Source organism: Scyliorhinus torazame, chromosome 17 (genome assembly GCF_047496885.1).
Source record: "Scyliorhinus torazame isolate Kashiwa2021f chromosome 17, sScyTor2.1, whole genome shotgun sequence".
NCBI classification, from domain to species: domain Eukaryota; kingdom Metazoa; phylum Chordata; class Chondrichthyes; order Carcharhiniformes; family Scyliorhinidae; genus Scyliorhinus; species Scyliorhinus torazame.
The window spans coordinates 50442224-50457370 of record NC_092723.1 but is presented as its reverse complement, the minus strand read 5'-3'; the positions used below and the strand labels follow the sequence as shown (position 1 = coordinate 50457370).

At 57.2% G+C, this 15147-nt stretch overlaps 1 protein-coding gene across 1 annotated transcript in view; it reads left to right on the top strand.

The window, feature by feature from the left end:
* Positions 1-15147, top strand: part of LOC140393460 (troponin I, slow skeletal muscle-like) — a 390668-nt gene that overhangs the window by 365091 nt on the left and 10430 nt on the right. The window contains exons 8-9 of the mRNA XM_072479792.1: positions 774-989; positions 11394-11497. Coding sequence (XP_072335893.1) covers positions 774-989; positions 11394-11497 — 320 coding nt within the window. The remainder of the gene's footprint in view (positions 1-773; positions 990-11393; positions 11498-15147) is intronic.

Sequence of the window (15147 nt, the reverse complement as noted above, 5' to 3'; positions counted from 1 at the left end):
AGTGCTGTTGAAACATAATTGGCTATTAAGAGTGATGTGATGTATGCCTGACGAGGCAGAACATGGAGAAAGTATGCAACAGAACGTAGGTGAATTTGAAACTGTACTTTCCAATCCTGACCCAATCGGGCCATAAATCACTTCCTGCACTGGATCCAGGTATGGATACAATACACCTGCCACTGACCATTAGAGACTGACTATCTCTAAATAGACCTTCTTCGTGATAGCAGCAGATTTTTAAACCACCTTCCGGTTCCTTGCTGCACCCAACAGTACGTCAAGTGAGGCCTCGTTGATATGGGGTGCTGTTTTTGAACATCATGGCTCCATGGTGTAGCATTTTTATCTCTTTCCAAATGCTCTCAATGCTCCACATATCATCCCTGAATTGGCCCTTTGCATAATCGAATTGAGATTGCGCCATGCAGCTTCAGGGTTGGCGCAGACTCAATGGGCCGAATGCCCTGCTTCTGCAGGGGTTCTATGACTCTATGCTCACAGCCCCGTGTGCATTGGAGACACAAAAGCCAGAAGTAAACTGATAATGAGGCATCCATATTGAAATTGGACAGTACTATGTGCCCTAACATCTTTTGAGTTTCATGCTATTGCCCTTTCTTCCTTTCTCAGAATCTGACTTTCCATTATATTGAGCACATCAATTCAGTGACTAAGTTAAATCATGTTGGTTAACAAGGTCAACCTCTGACAAAAAAAGACAGTTATTGTTTGATTGTGTACTGTAGTGATGTTTGTGGCTTAAATTTCAGGTGGATTTTACTTTTACTGTTTTACCTCTGCCCTTTAAGATTCAGAACCTGAATCTGAAAGTTTTTGATCTCAGAGGGAAGTTCAAGCGCCCGACTCTCCGCCGGGTCCGGGTCTCTGCTGATGCTATGCTGCGGGCCTTGCTGGGATCCAAACACAAAGTATCCATGGACCTTCGAGCCAACCTGAAGTCAGTCAAAAAGGAAGATTCAGAAAAGGTATGAGAGCAAACACCAACCAGAGAACATTCTATCTGTTTGCTAACCAAGCACCTTAGATCCCAGCTTCAAACACAGTTAATCAGTTTATAATATACTTCAACCCTATCATTGCTGCCCATGGTTGAAAGTTGTGGATTTAAGACCTCAATGACCAATTTTCTTCTCGTGTAGTTTAGATGTTCTGGTCCAAACTGACAAAACCATCCACAAGGGGGAGCTGAAAGTGTGAAGGTCAATCAATATTAACATTTAAACTCAAAGTGATTCTTAGCATACTGATAACCATAGTTAATAGATTTTGAAAAAGGCATGATATTACAAGAGAAATTTAGTTAAAAGCTCCGGAATGTTATTTGCGATGACTTAGTATATCATAATTTTAGAATTTTATATGTTTCACTCAGATCTCCTCTCCTCTTTTTTTTCAATACGTTTAGAGTACCCAATTATAATTTTTTTTTCCAATGAAGGTGCAATTTAGCGTGGCCAATCCACCTAACCTGCACATCTTTGGGTTGTGGGGGTGAAACCCACACAGACACGGGGAGAATGTGCAAATTCCACACGGACAGTGACCCAGGGCTGGGATTCAAACCCGGGTCCTCAGCGCCATAGTCCCAGTGTTAACCACAGTGCCACGTACCACCCTTGTTCTTCTAAACTCTAGTGAATACAGGCCTAGTTGAACCAATCTCTCCTCATACGACAATCCTGCCATCCTCAGTATCAGCCTAATGAACCTCTGCTGCACTCCCTCGATAGAAAGTATGGGCGGGATTCTCTGACCCCGGGCCGGGTCGGAGAATCGCCGGGGGGGGCACGATTCACACGATGCTGCTCCGACGCCGGTCTGCCATTCTCCGGTGACCGGAGAATCAGCGCCATTGGCGCAGGCGCGGTGCCGGCCGGGGGCTGCTCTATGCGCCCCTCCCCCACCGGCGATTCTCCCCGGCGATGGGCCGAGTGGCTGCCGAGATAGGCCGAGTCCCGCCGGCGCCGTTCACATGTGGTCCTACCCGGCGGGACCTCGCCGTTCATACAGCGAGGGATGGCCTGGTGGGGGAGAGGGGGTTCCGACCCCAGAGATGCCTCCACCGTGGCCTGGCCCGCGATCGGTGCCTACCGATTGGCGGGCTGGCTTCTCCTGGTGGGGGCCTATTTTACTCCGCGCGGCCCCTGTATCTCTACGCCATGTTGCGTCAGAGCCGGCGCGGAGAAGGTAACTAGCACGCATGCGCAAATTCGTGCCGGTCGCAACACGCACGCGCAGACGCGTGGCGCCTGTTTGATGCCGGTATCGGCAGCTGGAGCAGCGTAAGTCGCTCCAGTGCCGTGTTGGCCCCCAGTAGGGCGCAGGATCGCTGATCCTGGGGGCCTGTTGACGTCGTCGTAAAATGCGACGGCATTTACGACGCCCTCAGGATCAGAGAATCCCGCCCCATTCGACGGAGTCAACACTTAGCCTCAGGATCAGAGAATTCCCCCCCATACGACGGAGTCAACACTTAGCCTCAGGATCAGAGAATCCCGCCCCATATTCTTTCTCAGGTAGAGAGACCAAAACAGTATGCAATTTTCCAGGTCAGGTTTCACCAAGACCCTTTGTAACTGCAGCAAAATATCTCTCTCTGAATTCTGATCCTCTTGCAATGAAGGCCAACATACCATTTGCCTTCTTAATTGCTTGCTGCACCTGCCTCTCCACTTTCATCAACTGGTGTACAAGGACACACAGATCGCTTTGTACATCCACACAACCCAATATATCACCATTTAAATAACACTCTTCCTTTCTGTTTTTCATACCGAAGTGTATTCCTTCTCATTTAGCCATGTTGTGCTGCTTCTGACATGTGTTTGTCCACTTGTTCAACTTGTCCAAATCACCTTTAAGCCTCCTTCTCACAATTTCCATTTCGGCCCAGTTTTGTGTCATCAGCAAACTTGGAAATGTTACATCTGGTTCCCTCCTTCTGGTCATTTATATATCATGACCAGCTGGGGCCCAAGCACTGATCCTTGCGGTTCCCGACTCGTCACTGCTCGACACTCGGAAAAAAAACAATTTATTCCCACTCTTTATTTCTTATCTGTCAACCAATTCTCAATCCATGCCAATTAAGTGCCCCCTATCCTATGTGCTTTAATTTTACCCACTAACTTCTTATAAGAGACCATATCAAAAGCCTTCTGAAAGTCCAAATATACCATGGGGCGGGATTCTCCCAATGGGCGGCTAAGTGCCGACGCCGGAGTAAAACCGGGAGTGTTTTACTCAGGCGTCAGCGCCCGTTCCGGGACCCTATTCTACGGCCCACAGGGGGCTAGGACGGCGCTGGAGCGGCCTCAGCTGCCGATCCTGGACTGAACCCAGCACCGCGGGGTCCGCGCATGCGCAGTTGGGCCGGCGCCAACTAGTGCATGTGCAGTGGCCTTCTTCCCCAGGGCGGCCCTGACGCCAAATGGCGCAGGGCTACAGGAGCCAGCGCGTAGGAAAGGAGGCCCCCAGCCAGAGAGGCTGGATCGCCGATCGGTGGGCCCCGATCGCGGGCCAGGCCACTACGGAGCCCCCCCCCCACCCCGGGGTCGGAACCCCCCTCCCCCCCACAGGGTGCCCCAGGCCCTTCAATGCTGAGGTGCCGCCAGCTCAGAGGATGTTAGAGTGGCGCCGCCGAGATTCGGCCTTTTGTTGACGGCCACTCGGCCCATCTTGGCCGGAGAGTCAGGGCATTGCCCGACCGCCACTGCGGAGAATTGCATCACGGCGTCGGGGTGGCGTGGCGCAATTCGCGCCGCGCCACGCCGATTCTCCGACCCAGCGGGGGGTCGAAGGATTCCGCCCCACATCTATGTTTCACCCTGATCTATTCTACTAGTTGCATCCTAAAAAAACTCCAGTATATTTGTTAAGCATGATTTGCCTTTCCTAAACCCATGCTGGCTTTGTCCAAACCCGTTAATGCTTTCCAAATGTTCTATTATTACATCTTTTATAATCGACTCTGGTATCCTCCGCACTACTGATGTCAGGCTAACTGGTCTGTAATTCTCCCCTTTTTCCTACTTTTTCCTACATTACAACCAAGAACCGCAGTTCAAAAGTGTTTCATTGGCTATAAAGCACTTTGGCATGTCGGAAGTTGCTATATAAATGCAATTCTTTCTTTTTTTGATAATCATAGATTTCACCAGCATTAAAACATGGGGCGAAATTCTCCGTTATCGGCGGAAAGTCCGCCGATCGGCGCAAAAAACGGCGCAAATCCGACTTGCGTCACATCAGAAAAATGGGTCGATAGTCTCCGGCCCGAAATGGGCTAGCAGCGACGTAACGGGATCCGCGCTTGCGCAGTGGTTCACGCCGTGCAGCGTCATACGCGCTGCACGGCGTGACGGCTCATAAGGCCGCGCTGCTCCCCCCCACCCGACCGGAACACCCGACCGCAACACCCGACTGGATGGCTGGCCGTCGCTCAGCCCCGAGGTTTGAGTCACGCGATGTGGAGGCACTCCTGGACGCGGTGGAGCAGAGGAGGGACGCCCTGTATCCCGGGCACGGCCGCAGAGTTGCCCCACGACACAGCCGGCGCCTGTGGAGGGAAGTGGCAGAGGCCGTCACCGCTGTGGCCCTGACACCACGGACAGGCACCCAGTGCCACAAGAAGGTGAACGACCTCGTCAGAGCAGGCAGGGTGAGCCTCCCCATATCCCCCTCCCCATATCCCCTCTCCCCATATCCCCCCTCCCCCATATCCCCCCCCCATATCCCCCCTCCCCCATATCCCCCTCCCCCATATCCCCCTCCCCCATATCCCCCATATCCCCCCTCCCCATATCCCCCATAACCCCCCTCCCCCATATCCCCCCTCCCCATATCCCCCCTCCCCCATATCCCTCCTCCCCATATCCCCCCTCCCCCATATTCCCCCTCCCCATATCCCCCCTCCCCATATCCCCCCTCCCCATATCCCCCCTCCCCCATATCCCCCTCCCCCATATCCCCCCTCCCCATATCCCCCCTCCCCCATATCCCCCCTCCCCATATCCCCCATATCCCCCCTCCTCCATATCCCCCCTCCCCATATCCCCCATATCCCCCCTCCCCCATATCCTCCCCCCTCCCCATATCCCCCCTCCCCCATAACCCCCTCCCCCATATCCCCCCTCCCCCATATCCCCCATATCCCCCCTCCCCATATCCCCCATATTCCCCCTCCCCATATCCCCCATATCCCCCTCCCCATATCCCCCCTCCCCCATATCCCCCCTCCCCCATATCCCCCATATCCCCCCTCCCCCATATCCCCCATATCCCCCCTCCCCATATCCCCCTCCCCCATAGCCCCCATCCCCCATAACCCCCTCCCCCATATCCCCACTCCCCCATATCCCCCATCCCCCATATCCCCCATATCCCCCCTCCCCCATATCCCCCCTCCCCATATCCCCCTCCCCCATATCCCCCCCATATCCCCCTCTCCATATCCCCCATATCCCCCCTCCCCCATATCCCCCATATCCCCCTCCCCAATATCCCCCATATCCCCCCTCCCCTATATCCCCCCTCCCCATATCCCCCCTCCCCCATATCCCCCCTCCCCATATCCTCCCTCCCCATATCCCCCCTCCCCCATATCCCCCATATCCCCCACACCCCCATGTACCCCATATCCCCCATATCCCCCCTCCCAATATCCCCATCCCCCATATCCCCCTCCCCATATCCCCCCTCCCCATATCCCCCCTCCCCCATATCCCCCATATCCCCCTCCCCATATCCCCCTCCCCATATCCCCCCTCCCCCATATCCCCCCTCCCCATATCCCCCCTCCCTCATATCCCCCTCCCCCATATCCCCCCTCCCCCATATCCCCCCTCCTCCATATCCCCCCCTTCCCCCATATCCCCCCTCCCCCATATCCCCCCTCCCCCATATCCCCCCCACCCCCATATCCCCATATCCCCAAGTGAATCCAGCCCTAACCTTAACCTCTGCAATGCACGCGCAACCGTTGGCGTGCATTCATATACCTGCCTAACACTGTTGCCTTTTACCCCTGCCCCCCCCCCCCCACAGGAGAAGCGCGCACACAACAATAGGGAGCATGTGAGGACTGGAGGAGGGCCCGCTGATGAGAGGCCACTGACCGTACACGAGGAAAGCGCCCTGGAACTGGCTGGCGACCCGAGGACCGGGAGGTTGCTGATGCAGAGGTCGGGGGCGTACTAGCGAGTGAGCCACCGACAGCCAGTCCCCATATCCCCCCTCCCCTATATCCCCCTCCCCCGTATCACCTGATCACTGCCTGATGTCTAACCATGCATGCTTCATTGTGTATCGCAGGACCAAACGTCCAGGCACCCATCCCCGCAGATGCAGACCGCCCGCAGGATGCCCCTCGGAGACCACAGGAGACGGAGAGACCCGCACCCTCCAGCATGCGACGCCCGCAGGATGCCCCTCGGAGACCACGGGAGACGGAGAGACCCGCACCCTCCAGCATGCGACGCCCGCAGGATGCCCCTCGGAGACCATGGGAGACGGAGAGACCCGCACCCTCCAGCATGCGACGCCCGCAGGATGCCCCTCGGAGACCACGGGAGATGGAGAGACCCGGACCCTCCAGCATGCGACGCCCGCAGGATGCCTCTCGGAGACCATGGGAGACGGAGAGACCCGGACCCTCCAGCATGCGACGCCCGCAGGATGCCCCTCGCACACCACGGGAGACGGAGAGACCTGGAGCAACAGGGAGACGACACCCCCGTCACGTGCGGGAGCAACCACCCAGCGACGAGGGGGGCAGCCACAGGCCCCCGTCACATCTGAGGCAGGACACCACTACCCAGGACACCACTACCCAGGACACCACTACCCAGGACACCACTACCCAGGAGACCACTACCCAGGACACCCCTACCCGGGACAGCACTACCCAGGACACCCTTACCCGGGACAGCACTGCCCAGGAAGACGACATACCGGACAGTGACTCAGAGTGGATGGGTGGAGACGAACCCCCACCCCAAAGTGCCATGGACTCAGAGTGGGACGAAGAGCACGACACAACGCCACTGCTGTCACCAACACCCTCCACCATCGCAGAAACACTCACCACGGTTGGGCACTTTAGTGATGAGGCGTCTGGTACACTCACTGGTGCGCACAACACAGCCGTCCCGGTACAGCAGGTGGAGGTAGGAGCAGCAGAGGGGCCGGGCGGTCGGAGGGCAGCCCAGCCCAAGCAAACATCTGCCGCCCAGATGGATCCCGGGTCCCTGGAGTTACCACACCCACACATAGATCCGATGCAACCACCGACCCGGAGACGAGCGAAGAGGGTGACGGGCGGCTTGCAGCGGCTGCGGTCGCAGGTGGAGGAGTCCACCCGCGTCCAGGAGCTGGGAGTGGTCCCGGTCATGCGTGCCACCCAGGCTGACACCGCACGGGTGGCGTCCGCGGTGGAGGCAATGGGTGCAACGGTGTCAGACATGGGGAACGGTTTGCGAGGCCTGGGGCTTTCCATGCAGGCGGCGTCTGTGGCCCAGGAAATGGCTGCCCTCTCACAGGAGGCCATGAGCCAGTGCCAGCGCCAGATGGCAGAGGCGCTCAACGCCATAGCCCAGTCTCAACAGGCCATGGCCCAGTCTCAGCAGGCCATGGCCCAGTCTCAGCAGGCCATGGCCCAGTCTCTGCAGGCCATCGCTGAGGGCATCGGCGCCAGTGGCCATGTGCGAGCCGGCGTCGCACTGACACAGGCAGGGTTTGCCAACCCCCTGGGCTCCATGGCTGCAAACCTGCAGATCCCTGTCGATACCAGCACGGGCCTCCAGGACTGGCAGCGCCAGATGTCGGGGGGGCGTCGGATGGCCAGTCCGTTCGCATCCCCCACCCATGTAGAGGCCTGGTGGCCATCGGGCACCCCGAGGGAGGAGGAGGTGGTGTGGGCCGTCCCGGCTCCCTCTGTAGGGGAGGTCCCGGTACACCGCGACACCTCGGACTCCCCCCTTTCCGTCCCAGGTGCATCGGGTGGGCAACGGGCAGGACAGGCTGGCAGCTCGCCATCCCAGTCGCCCGGGCCGCAGCCTGGCCCATCTAGGCCAGGGCGCCCCAGGAAACGGCCGCCAAAGGGATCCAGTGTCAGAGGGCAGGAATCACAGGAGTCCACCTCCAGTTCTGCTGTACCCTCTGGGGAACCACGTAGACGTAGTCAAAGGGCCCGTAAGGCCAAACAATTAGACACTGAGTAAGTTGGCATGGATGCAGGGCACAGATGAGTTTTAGGGGCTAGGGCACGTGCATGAACTCCTTTGGTTATTAAAGTCAATGTTACACCTACCGAAGCTGCCTTTGTGCTCTGCCCAAAGTGTGCGGGGGTGTCATGTACGTTGAGCGCAAGTGTGTGTGTGAGGGGTGGTCTTACCTCAGCCCCAGGTGAGTCTGCCCCCTTCCCCCTGGGCCGCCATCAACATCCCCCGGGCAGAGGACGGGACCGTGCGCTGCAGTGTCACAGCCGTATGCAGGGATGGTCCGGGTGGATGGTGGTACTGTGGCCATGGGTCAGACATAGTCCAACGATGTAGAGCCAGGAGCTCATCGCAGGGCGGGTTGTCATCATCCTCCATGGCCTGCGATAGACACGCGTCCACCCGCAACTGTGTGAGCCCGGCCCGTTGTGCCGCAGGTGGATCGGCAGCATGCGGGTGGGGTGGGTGGGGTTGGGGAGGGGGGTGAGGGTGCTGGGTGGGTGGATGGGTGGGGGGTGTGGGTGGTCGGCTGTTGCCATGGTGTGCGGTCTGTGGCCATACTACCCGATTCCCACGCCCATCTAGTCAGTGAAGCGGGCGTCTATCAGTCTGTCCCGTGCCCGCTGGGCCAGCCGGTAATGGTGGACAGCCACCCGCCTGTGTCTACCCCGTCTGCCCTGACCATTGCCCCCATTCCCCTCATCTGGGGAGGACTGGGCCTCTTCCTGCTGCTCCACCACTCCGCCCTCCTCTGCCTGCGGCACATCGCCCCTCTGCTGGGCTATGTTGTGCAGGACGCAGCACATCACAATGATGCGGCCGACCCTATCTGACCGATACTGGAGGGCGCCCCCAGAGAGGTCCAGGCACCTGAAACGCATCTTCAGCACGCCAAAGCACCTCTCGATCACTCCCCTTGTCGCTACATGGGCATCATTGTAGCGGTTCTCCGCCTCATTGCGTGGCCTCCGTATAGGCGTCATCAGCCACGATCGCAATGGGTAGCCCCTGTCGCCCAGCAACCAGCCCCTCAGCCGGGGATGGCGTCCCTCGTACATGCCGGGGATGGATGACCGCGACAACACGAATGAGTCGTGTACACTGCCTGGGTGACGGGCGCAGACGTGCAGGATCATCATGCGGTGGTCGCAGACCACCTGTACGTTCATCGAATAGGTCCCCTTCCTATTAGTGAACACGGCCCTGTTATCTGCAGGTGGCCGCACGGCGACGTGCATCCCATCGATCGCGCCCTGGACCATGGGGAACCCGGCCACGGCAGAGAAGCCCACGGCCCGGGCATCTTGGCTGGCCCGGTCCACGGTGAAGCGGATGTAGCGGTGCGCCATGGCATATAGGGCATTTGTCACTGCCCGGATGCACCGGTGCACCGATGTCTGCGATATGCCGGACAGGTCCCCACTCGGTGCCTGGAATGACCCCGTTGCATAAAAGTTCAGGGCCACCGTAACCTTGACGGACACGGGGAGAGAGTGTCCCCCACCAGTGCCACGCGGTGACAGGTGTGCCAGCAGGTGGCAGATGTGTGCCACTGTTTCCCGGCTCATCCGGAGTCTCCTCCTGCATTCCCGGTCCGTGAGGTCCTGGTATGACTGCCGGAGCCGGTACACATGGGGGGCCCTCGGGTGCCTCCGTTGCCGTGGGGCCGCGACGTCCTCCTCCCCCTCCTCGTCCTGTCGGTCAGGTGTCCCTCCAGCCTGGGCGGCTGCCGCCTGCCCCTCTGCGGCAGCCTGCGCTGCCTCTCTGGCACGCTCCTCCTCCTCCTCCTCACCCAGGGCAACATAGACATGAGCGGCTGCCACCACGGCGGCCAACATCGCTGGATGATCTGAAAACATGACGGCCTGGTGGGGGGGAGGGGAACGACGACATGTCATCATTGCCCATATCCCCTCCTCCCCCCAGCCAGGTGGCATGGACCGCATGGGTCCAACTGTCGGAGGCTGGCACCTGGCCAGGTGGACCAACTCACTTGCCCTCCCATCCCCCTCCTCGGCACGGACCCCCCCCAACCTCCATCCCAGCACGGACCCTCCCCCTCAACCTCCACCCCAGCACGGACCCCCCCCCAACCTCCACCCCAGCACGGACGCCCCCACAACCCCCAACCTCCACCACGGCACGCACGGACCCCCCCCCAACCTCCACCCCAGCACGGACCCCCCCCCAACCTCCACCCCAGCACGGACCCCCCCCCAACCCCCAACCTCCACCCCGGCACGGCACGGACCCCCCCCCAACCTCCACCCCGGCACGGACCCCCCCCCAACCTCCACCCCGGCACGGACCCCCCCCAACCTCCACCCCAGCACGGACCCCCCCCAACCTCCACCCCAGCACGGACCCCCCCCCCCAACCTCCACCCCGGCACGGCACAGACCCCCCCAACCTCCACCCCAGCACGGACCCCCCCCCCAACCTCCACTCCAGCACGGACCCCCCCCCCCAACCCCCAACCTCCACCCCGGCACGGACCCACCCCCCCAACCTCCACCCCGGCACGGACCCCCTCCCGGCACTCCCCCGGAGCCCAGCCTACTCTAACCACCCCCCCCCCCCTGCCGCACACACACACACACAACCCGAGACACACCTCTCCTCACGCAATCAGACTGCGGCCACGCCATCGCCTGCCCAGAGCCAACCCTTCAGGCCGTCACTCACCTCCACGCTGGTCGGCGTGAGCCTGGAGCACCGGGTCACGCCGATGAAAAGGAGGTTTGATTCACGTCGACGTGAACGGTCATCACGTCGACGGGACTTCGGCCCATCCGGAAGGGAGAATATCGGCAGGCCGAAAATCGGCTGCCTTGCGCAGACCCGTGACATTCTCCGCGGCAGCGGCGCCATTAACGCCCGCCGATTTTTCTCCCTTCGGAGACTTCGGCAACCGGCGGTGGCGGGATTCACGGCGGCCAACGGCCATTCTCCGACCCGCTGGGGGGTCGGAGAATGACGCCCCTGATGTTGCACTAAAGCAGCACAGAAGTACCTCGTTTGAGATGAGTTAAATAAAATGGGAATATTAAGAGTAAAATAAACTCCTTTGCAGATTTACTTTATAAATGCTGAATCTTCAGAAACACCGATAGATAAAGGACAGTTGCTGGTATTTGTTTCTTCAACCCTTAGGAACGTCCTGCTGGAGTTAGTGATTGGCGTAAAAATGTGGAGGCGATGTCTGGCATGGAAGGCAGAAAGAAAATGTTTGATGCTGCTAAAACTGGTTCGAGCCAGTAAGTATGGGGAGAACACCAATCTTTCTCCAATACGAATCATTCAAAGCCAGTATCGTGGGTATCAGAAACAGACATTTTCTCAGTCAGCTAGTTGTTCAAGATGCTTCCCCCAATATTTAAGAAGTAAAAGCCTAAAAATTCTCAGCAAAATATTGCAACAGTACAATAATACCCCAGTTTATATGCGAATAATGAGGATCATGTGCTGTACACTATTTCAGCTAAAATTGCAAGAAATTCTGTTTTATTTTTCTCTTCATTGTCTTTTCAAAACGAAATGTTGGTAAAGCTGAGAAACGTGTCGATGTGCTACATTATTAAAATGGGAGTTAATTGCCTTTGAAGAAATGCAGCTTTATGTTAAGAATTTACGTTATCATTTGAAGCCACCCTAAAGTCGGAATTTCCTGGCCGTTCACACAGGGGGAACATCCGATCCTGACGATGGCACACACCTGCGCGGGTTTACCAGAGGTGAAGGGTGCATTCAGCGGGAAATCCCGATGACAATAGTGGGACCAAAAGATCCCGCTTCGGCCAGTGGCGTGTTGCCTCCGCCACTGCAAACACAGCGGGTTACATGGAAAATCCCACCTTGAGGCTGGAATTTTCCATCTTAATGCTGGTAGGATCTTTCAGTCTTGCTGATGTGAACGGAGATTTCAATAGCTTGTTGACCCAGTGGCGGGGGGGGCTGGATAATTCCAGCCGAGTTTTCTGCAATCTAGGGCACAATTTAACCACCACATTGTGCCTGGGGTGGCTATTGCTAACAAGGAATTGGGGCGAAATTCTCCCGAAACGGCGCGATGTCCGTCGACTGGCGCCCAAAACGGCGCCAATCAGACGGGCATCGCGCCGCCCCAAAGGTGCGGAATGCTCCGCATCTTTGGGGGCCGAGCCCCAACATTGAGGGGCTAGGCCGACGCCGGAGGGATTTCTGCCCCGCCAGCTGGCGGAAACGGCCTTTGTTGCCCCGCCAGCTGGCGCGGAAATGACATCTCGGGGCGGCGCATGCGCGGGAGCGTCAGCGGCCGCTGACAGTTTCCCACGCATGCGCAGTGGAGGGAGTCTCTTCCGCCTCCGCCATGGTGGCGACCGTGGTGGAGGCGGAAGGGAAAGAGTGCCCCCACGGCACAGGCTCGCCCGCGGATCGGTGGGCCCCGATCGCGGGCCAGGCCACCGTGGGGGCACCCCCTGGGGCCAGATCGCCCCGCGCCCCCCCCCCCAGGACCCTGGAGCCCGCCCGCACCGCCTTGTCCCGCTGTTCAAAAGGTGGTTTAATCCACGCCGGCGGGACAGGCAATTTATCGGCGGGACTTCGGCCCATCCGGGCCGGAGAATCGCGGGGGGTGGCCCGCCAACCGGCGCGCCGCGATTCCCGCCTCTGCCGAATATCCGGTGCCGGAGACTTCGGCAACCGGCGGGGGCGGGATTCACGGCGGCCAACGGCCATTCTCCGACCCGCTGGGGGGTCGGAGAATGACACCCCTGGTCTTGTTAGTTGTGAGAGCACCTCACAGCTCTCAAGTGACTTTGCGTGGGTACACGTACCATGTAGCAAATGAAGATTATTACATTGCATTTTAATCAAACTTCGAAGCCTGAACAGTTTACCTGACCTCTAGAAGCATCAGCACTATAGAGGCAGCAGCCAACAATCAAACACTCAAGAGCTGGGCTTCATTGCTGGGGATATCTTCGCGACCAAAGGATAAGTGCGTGGATCAGGTGAGGGTACCTGAGTACGGTCTCCCTAATGTTCACAGCACGGGTCTGCGGTCTAGGGGCGACTTATGGTCGAGGGTGAGTATACATAGCCCATCAGGCTGAGGAGAAACCTGGAGGGGGATGCCAGTGATGGCCCAAGGTGTACACATGTTGTTTGTCTTTTGAGGAGATGACGGACAGCATGTGCCGCAGGAGTATTTGTCTCAACAAAGAGACAGTGCTGCACTCATGCCATGTCCTCGTGCAGCTGACAACGCGCTCACACCCATTATCTGAGTGGTCTGCATTGGGGGAAGTTGATCTTGGACCACTGTGCCCGGAGACTGGGGGTTGCGGAGGGCAACAGTGGGTGGAGGTGCAGGGAGGACCGTTGTGAAGATTGACATGGCAGAGGCTGCCCATGTATCAGATGTTTTAATAGTGAACATTGGACATTTCCATTTCCCCGAGCTTGTGAACATAGTGAAACCACCCCCCCAGTGTCCACTCAGTTATCCTCACTCTTCTTCATCTTATGTGGTCTAGTGCTACATCTATGTGTGTCCCCAGGATGCATATCAGTGGGAGACAGCTGTAGCCACCTGAGTTGGCCACTTCCTGACTTAACATGGAGAACCGCAGAGGCTGAATAGAAATTCAGCCAACACAGGCAAAAACTAGCAGGCCCAAGTTGCTGTGTATTAGACTCTGTAAAAACCCAGACAGCATCAATACAAGCAGCCATCTGCATAGTAATGAGCGATCCCCGGGAACAATCAAAACATTTAAGGTAAACAAAGCCAAGCCAGACTCCTTGGCGCCAGCAGGAGCCAACACAAAAGAGTTTAACGGACACTTAAAGACCGCCCAACGATCAGGGAACAGCTCCAGCATTGGACAAATCGAACCAAGCGATTGGAACGAAGTCCAATCACTTGAAACCAGGTACGAGGTCCGCCCCGAAAGGCGGGAAGCCCCTGGGGACTATAAAGTAAAGCCCCCAAGTTCAAATCGTTCTTCTTGACAGGGTCACTCAGCAACGCGAAGCAACCCTTGACAGTGACCTGTCCGGCGGCCTCCAAAGAAGTAAGTTTCAAGTCAACGCTCGCTACGAGATAGGCGCTCCTAGCTACCAGTCTATACCAGCTTTTGAATCCTGCAGTTTCAGAATCCGAACGAAAGGCCATTTGTTCCCCTGACCTGGTGGGCCAGTCCGAAGCTAAGTATAGGCCTGTTAGTTATAGAAATAGCCTAGAAAGTAGAGTTTATGCATGAGTAGCGATTTACTGTGTATAATAAATGTGCATTGATTTGAATCTTACTAATTGGTGTGTTGAATTATTGATCATTACTTGAACTTGAACCTCGTGGCGGTATCATAAAGATACCTGGCGACTCGAGAGCAAGGGTTATAAAACAGAGCCAAAGGTTAGCACCATATTACTGGCGACATCCTGACGGGACCCGATCTAGAAGTGGCTTAACCACTCCGGAAGAACCCAAAATTTGAATTAGAAATCCATTTGGGAACAGGAAAACCACAAGTGTTCAAGCAGTTCTGATCAATCCTCATAATTCGGAAGTGTGTTAATGCATGCGTAACGAACAGGGCGATAAGGTAACACTGATAGATTTTTTGTTGCGACAAAACTGTCGGGAGTTTGTATTCTGGAAAATAGTGAAAGCCGTACCCGTAATTACTGCACCGCTTTAATACCCCTTGTTCCAAATTTCAAGTGAAGCATTTAGAGAGGAGAGATGGCAATGCAGGCAATGCAACGCCTCATTAACCCCGAAGAATTCGTGGTCGCAGCGACCAGCAGTAGAGTAGGACAGTGTCCCATTTGGGAAGAGGAAATCAGAAAGTACCTCAAAGGGAAAGGATGGCCCCTTTGGAGCAAATTCTGCAACAACGAGGAAACAGGTCCCGGGAGTAT